At 56.8% G+C, this 6,162-nt stretch overlaps 1 protein-coding gene across 4 annotated transcripts in view; it reads right to left on the bottom strand.

Moving 5' to 3' along the window:
- Positions 1–148: 148 nt before the first annotated feature.
- FCSK (fucose kinase) overlaps positions 149–6,162 on the bottom strand; it is a 17,570-nt gene continuing 11,556 nt past the window's right edge. For 3 of the 4 annotated variants that reach the window (XM_025888835.2, XM_025888838.2, XM_025888836.2), the window contains 9 exons: positions 5,527–5,737; positions 5,173–5,339; positions 4,861–5,082; positions 4,364–4,507; positions 4,082–4,201; positions 2,051–2,238; positions 1,864–1,963; positions 1,111–1,334; positions 149–931 (listed from right to left, as the gene is read on the bottom strand). In XM_025888835.2, coding sequence (XP_025744620.1) covers positions 845–931; positions 1,111–1,334; positions 1,864–1,963; positions 2,051–2,238; positions 4,082–4,201; positions 4,364–4,507; positions 4,861–5,082; positions 5,173–5,339; positions 5,527–5,737 — 1,463 coding nt within the window. In that variant the 3' untranslated portion in view covers positions 149–844. Of the gene's footprint in view, positions 932–1,110; positions 1,719–1,863; positions 1,964–2,050; positions 2,239–4,081; positions 4,202–4,363; positions 4,508–4,860; positions 5,083–5,172; positions 5,340–5,526; positions 5,738–6,162 lie in introns of those variants that run through there. The other variant, XM_025888839.2, reaches the window with a different exon arrangement.

The raw sequence follows: 6,162 nt of genomic DNA, 5'->3' as shown, positions 1-6,162 counted from the left end.
CCTCAACCTCATCTAATCCTGGATCCTCATCCCCCCCTTGGGCCCTTAGCACCAGAAGCTCGATCATCCCAGGGGGAGTTTCCCACAGTGCCAAGGCAAGTGGGAATTTCCCCTGGCAAGAACAAAAAAGAACTTTATGAAAACAACCTGGAAGGGCAGAGCAAATTTATTCCAAGAAGGTTGCAATCCTGAGAATCGACTGCCCATAGGCAGTGGGTCATGTGGCATAGTCTGTAGTGTTAATGGTTAAGGCCTCTATTAGCAGTGACTTGCTGTAAGACCACACTGGCTCATGGCCACAAACAAGAGTAGGGACCCACACCCCTGTTCCCCCTCCCCCATCAAGTCAGCCTAGGAATGAGTGTTGAACAGTCTCTTCTCAGGCAAAAGCCTGACCTCTAAGGAAGGCCACAGGAAATGCCTCGAAGAGCCTCTTCAGGGTTGGCCTTACTAAAGGACCGCAGCCATCTCCTAAAGCTGGTCATCCTTTTTCCAGGCCCTCATGGAGAGTAAGGAGGCCAAGGCCCAAGGCGGGCCAGAGATCTGTAAAGGCCACATGGGACACTCAGTTTAGGACTCGCCTGTGTCCAGATGGAGCAGAGGCTAGGCCTAGACTGCCGTCAACCAGGAGGTCACAGTCCTGTTCCCAGGCACCATCTGTTTCACAAAGCTTCAGAAAGGGCTGGGCCCAAGCTCACGTTGGCTGGCTTCCTTTGGGAGCAGGTTCACAAAGGGGTGGGTAGAGAGTAGAAGGCTAACACTCCCATGGGGGAAGGAAAGGTGGGGCTGCTGTAGCTCCAGGTTTTCTCCTCTGACAGAGAGACAAGCCTTCTGGGAAGGAGCATCAGGTTGAGGTCTCACCTCCCAGCAGCTGCAGGCTCAGGCCCTGAGTGTCCACTTCTACCAGGTGGACACTGTAGTTCCCAAGGCCCTAGAAGCAAAGGACAGGAAGTGTTTAGAGGACAGGAGGCTCTGGGCAAGTCTCAGGCCACAAACCTCATGCTGCAAGGTGGTCAGGGGGACTTGCAGCTGTAGCCCCTGGTTAGTGGTGGGCTACGGTGAGGGCTCCTGTCCCCCACCAATTACCACACCCCCAACACTATCAGGTACCTCAGTCTTGGCCAGGACAGCCTCCAGAGCCTCCTTTTGCCGCGGCTCCTTGGTCAACAGATAGAGAAAACCCCCTCCACCTGCCCCTGCCAGGCTCTGGCCATGCACGTGGGGGGCCAGGACATCCATCATACGTCGCACAGCCAGGGGCTCACAGCCCGGAGCCATGAGTTTCTTTTGCTCCCAGTATGAGGTCAGGCACTGGCCCAGCAGAGGCAGGCTCCCTGGAGAGGGGGCAGAAGGGAGTGGCCTGCCTGAACCAGGATATTCCTTCAACACCCATTTGTAGACCAAATGAGGTGCCAAGAGACACTACTTAACCAGTGTCATGGGTAAAAACCTAGCTCCAATGCTGGCTGGAAACAGGAGTGCTGAAGCCCAACACACAGGGTTGTTTGAAGACTGAAGTGCAAGGAGCAGCTGCATGGGGCCCAATACAGTGTTCAGTCAACTGTGGTCACACACATGGAACCCTGATCCGCTGACTCTGGAACTCAACAATGGGGCTGAGCCTCCTCCCCAGTCTGCTGCCTGGTCTGTGGGGCTGGAGGCCTTCCTCATGGTGCAAGTGTTACCCTAAGATATAGTTCCCACCTAAGTGTGAGACCCTACAGAGGAAAGACAATAGGCTTCTGTCTCCAGGGGCCTCATACATGGGGCCTGAGGCAAGCCTGCAAAGGCTCCTGGCCTCAGACCCACAGGTGACGAAGTACTCGCTCCTGGTGCCCTGAGACCCAGCAAGAAGCACCTCACCTTGGCGGAAGGCTTTAGCACATTCCTCAGTGTGCTGCACCAGGCTGTGGGCGTTCTGCACGACGGCAGGCACCCGGGCATACCAGCTCCTCAGCACATCCTGCAGATGGGGCGGGAGGGAGGCAGTAAGGATCTGGGCCCAGCTGAGCCATCTGCCTCCCTCCCTCGTCCTGGGGCCAGGGCTCACCTGCAGCAGATTCCGTGCCAGCCGGGTCTTGCCGGTGTACACAAGGAGCAGGTGGTCACTGAGCTTCTGGACAAAGCCCTCAGGCACAGTGATCTCCTCCACCTCCACCTTCAGCGGCAGCTGAGCCCGGGAGCGCCCCACCTTGATGCCAGGCATAAGGCCACCCACTTGGTCCTGCCAGCCACCTCCTGCAAGCCCAGGGTCCCATCACTTTTGGAGCCTATCTGGCTCAACTTCTGGCTCCCAGCCCCGGCTCCCAGCCCTGCACCCCTGGGAGGGACCAGTGTGGGAAGATAGCTTCCCCCAACTCAGGCTGGGCCAGGTGAGCTGTGCAACTTCTGCCCCCAGACCTGGGAACAGGACAAGCCCAGCAGGGGGAAAGGGTTTCACTCTGGAGCCAAGCTTGGAACTCACAAGGCCTGAGTTGCAGACCTAACTAAATGGAATTGGGGTAAAACATATCAAAGGGTAAGCCCTAACGGTAAACTTCTCCCCTCCAGGAGAGATGACATAGGACTTTCCCTGCAGCCTAACAGGCCCCTGCACCCTGTCTTTCCTAGTAAAAGGTGTTGATGTTAGAAATCAGCTTTTTGGGCGCCTGGGTGGCTCAGATGGTTAAGCGACTGCCTTCGGCTCAGGTCATGATCCTAGAGTCCCGGGATCGAGTCCTGCATCGGACTCCCTGCTCAGCAGTGAGTCTGCTTCTCCCTCGGACCCTCCCCCCTCTCATGCTCTCTCTCTATCTCATTCTCTCTCTCAAATAAAATCTTTAAACAAAATAAATAAATAAAAAGAAATCAGCTTTTCAGTGTCTCTCATTGAACTTGAAAGAGCTTGTTCACATCTTACTTTAGCAATGAACGGTATGGATCTCTTCCTCTTGCAACGATATAAAAGTGACACTAATTTGAGATAATTCTGAGATAGGCCTTCCATATCTGGGGAAGGGCCTGCAAGGATTTGAAGTACAAAATGCCAATGGCAGGAAGCATCTGGAATTTTACAGCCAAGACAAGGCGGTTGGCTTCAGGCCCTGAATGTCAAGAACTCTTTACCGGCACCCCTCTCCCTCAGAGCATTCAGCACAGCTTGTAATTATACGTTCATTTGAGTGGTTATTGATTAAGGTCTGTCTCCAATAGACCATAGGACTTCTGAGGGAAAGGACCCCGTTTTTGCTCATTTGCTCATTTTATCCCCAAGGCCCAACACAGAGTGGATACTTAATAAATCGTTGTCAAGTGACCAAATGAAGCATTTGAATGGTACACCTCAGAAGGAAAGTGAAAAGCTCCTTCCCCCGCCTTGCTAGTGACTACCCATTCCGGGGTGTGAATCATGGCAATGAAAGGAGGAGGCTGGGCTACAGAGTGGCCGGAGGAGATGCCATAGTTAGGCATCTATTTGTCTTTGCAGCAGCTTCCTTCCCAGCGTCATGCACGTGAGGCCCTGCATCCTGAGGTGACCAGAGCTCCATAGGATCTGGGGTCAGACAAACCTCCAGCTGCCCTCCCTTGTGCATTCCAAGGGGCCACAGTGGTGTGGAGGAGGAGGGTGCTAGTAACATTCCGTTATGATCAGAGCATGTACTGGGCCCTCTGCACAACCCCTATATAGTAGTGGGGGGCACAAATGACCATAGCACAAGGGAGGGGCAAGTGGCCAGAAGGCAAGCTAAAAGTTCTGTTCTCTATTCCAAACCCACCTTGGCCCAGCCCCACCCTGAGGGACAGCCCTAGGTGGGGAGAGAATCATGGGGAATAGCACCTGGTATAACGGGTACCTAATAGGACACATGAAAACTGCAGCACAGAATATGGCACTTAGTAGGTGCTCCTAAAGCATTAGGCCCTTAGAAGTTGAAACATTTCAAGTTGAAAACCAAGCAGAAAGGGTCAGAGTGGTAAGAAGGACACTGTAACCACTTTAAGGAATAGTACAGTTATGTGGCTGTCTGCAAGTCCAGGGAGCCCCTGCAGAACCTTGGGAAAATGCCCACGACCTCCCGCCTGCCCCAGGGCAGTCCCATACCTGTGGTGAGCACCTGTTCCAGGTGCAGCACCGCATGGATCAGGGCCTCAGTGCCCACCACCCGGCCCGCGGCCCTCTGCAAGGCAGCCAGGGCTGCGCCTGCCAGGATGCTGCTCGTGCCTGCAGGGTGCAGAGGAAGGCGCCAGCCATGAAACAGCTCTGCCCAGCCCAGTCCTGCCCCACCCACTCCCCCTGCTGGGCAGAGGCTGGGGAGGGGATCAGAGGTGAGACCGGGGGTTGGGGATGCTGTTGGTGGGCAGCAGGGAGACAGGACCCGCTCACCAAGACCAGAACCATGGGGCAGCTCCGACCAGGTGTGCAGCTCAAAGCCTCCCCCAAAGGCGTGCAGCAGCTGCTCTCGCAGCGAAAGCTTGGAGCCGACATGCACGATCCCCGCACAGATGAAGGTTGCCTTCAGCAGAGCCCCTGTGGAGGGACCAGCAAGGAATTTGGTCTCCAAGGGCAGAAGCAGATACCCCAAGTCACCTCCACTACTGCCCAGCCCAGCATGAGGCTCCCCGGGGGACAAAAGCCCAACAGTACTGCAGGCCCCATATCTAAGCCATGAAAGGGCATCTGGTCTCCCAGCAGAGGCAAATGTGCCAGCCCTACCTCCTGGGCCTATATGCACATAGGCAGGATGACTTCGGGGCTGCTCCACCAGACTGGCTCACCCTCAGGCCAGGCCTCTGTGGCCTGCAGGGTCTCCAAGGTTCTGCCCCCATCCCTCAGCTGGACACGAGTGTCATCCCCACCTGGAGATGTCAAAGTGCCCTGACCTGGGGCATGGGGCTGGCAGTAATCTTGCAGGTCATCCAGGCTCCAGCACACTATCTTCAGGGCCATCTTGTCCTGCCGAGGCCCCACTGCCAGCCACAGCTCGGGCTCTGGGATGCGGCGTGCCCTGGCCCCGATGGGCCGGCGGCCATCCACTCGCACGGCCAGACCCAGCACTGCCCCACCGAGCTCATAGGCAAGGGGTGGCGTGTCGCTCCAGCCACCTTCAGCAATTGGATAAGACCAAGTGGGTCACAAGGGCTGCCAGCCCAGCTCTGGGAGGGCCACCCTCACCCCCACCCCCAAAGGCTCACCAGAGAAATCCACCCGAGCCGGGCACTCAGCCACCACCCACTGTCCAGGAGCTGGCTGCTCTGCTGGCTCCGTGGACACAAACTGCCGGGCTGATAGCACAGCCTGGCGGATGAGAATCTGCCCGGCTCCCTCGTAGTGGCGGGCAGCTCGCACTAGCAAGGCTGGCCTGCCAAGAGGGAAGGGAGAGATGGTGGCATGGAGCCCCAAGCTGGGGGTGAACTACCTGGGCTTGGGGACATGACTGCCCTGGGTAACCCTACCCTGGGTAGGAGGACACCCCTACCTCTCCATGGGTTTCTACCTACAAGGATGGCCAGGGACCTCACAAAGGCCTTGACATCATTAGCACCCACCTGCTCAGCCACTTGTCCCGCTCCTGGGCAAGTGCATGCACACCCCCCGCCAGGTCTCCACACTCCAGGTACGAGAAGGGCCGCATCCACCCAGGGTTGGCAGCTGGCCCGCTCCGTAAGCCTCCTTGGCCCTCTGCCATGCAGCCCAGGACATCGGCCACACAGGCCAGGGCCCGGGCTGCCACACCAGGGTCTCCCGCACCAGCTGCAACTGAGAGACCAGGAGTCAGTGTGGTGGGGGAGGGGGCCTGCCCCCAACACCCTCTGCCCCAGAAGACTACTCAGCAATCCCCAAACAAGAGGTCCCTCACACCTCTTCATTTTTGCCCAGGATGTGTCCTTGCCCATGAATGTTCCCCACTTCTCTGCCCGGAAAAGTTCTTCCCATCAGCCCCATCCCCAGATGTGCCTCTTCACCCCTCACCCGGGATATCCAGTGGTTACGAGCTCAGGCTCCAGGGTCCAACTACCTGGATTTAGTCTCAGCCCCACCACCAACCAGCTTAAATGGGGATAATGAGGTGCTGCCCATGAGGCTAAGGCTGAGCCCCTAGCCAGTGTGCCTGGGCCTCAAGATGGAGCCAATGACCATCAGGGAAATCCAAATCAAAACCTCAATGAGATACCACCTCACAC

Source organism: Callorhinus ursinus, unplaced genomic scaffold (assembly GCF_003265705.2).
Source record: "Callorhinus ursinus isolate GAN/ISIS: 27379988/994484 unplaced genomic scaffold, GSC_fseal_2.0 scaffold37, whole genome shotgun sequence".
Taxonomy (NCBI): domain Eukaryota; kingdom Metazoa; phylum Chordata; class Mammalia; order Carnivora; family Otariidae; genus Callorhinus; species Callorhinus ursinus.
The sequence above is the reverse complement of the archived record's forward strand: the minus strand, read 5'-3'. Positions and strand labels throughout refer to the sequence as shown.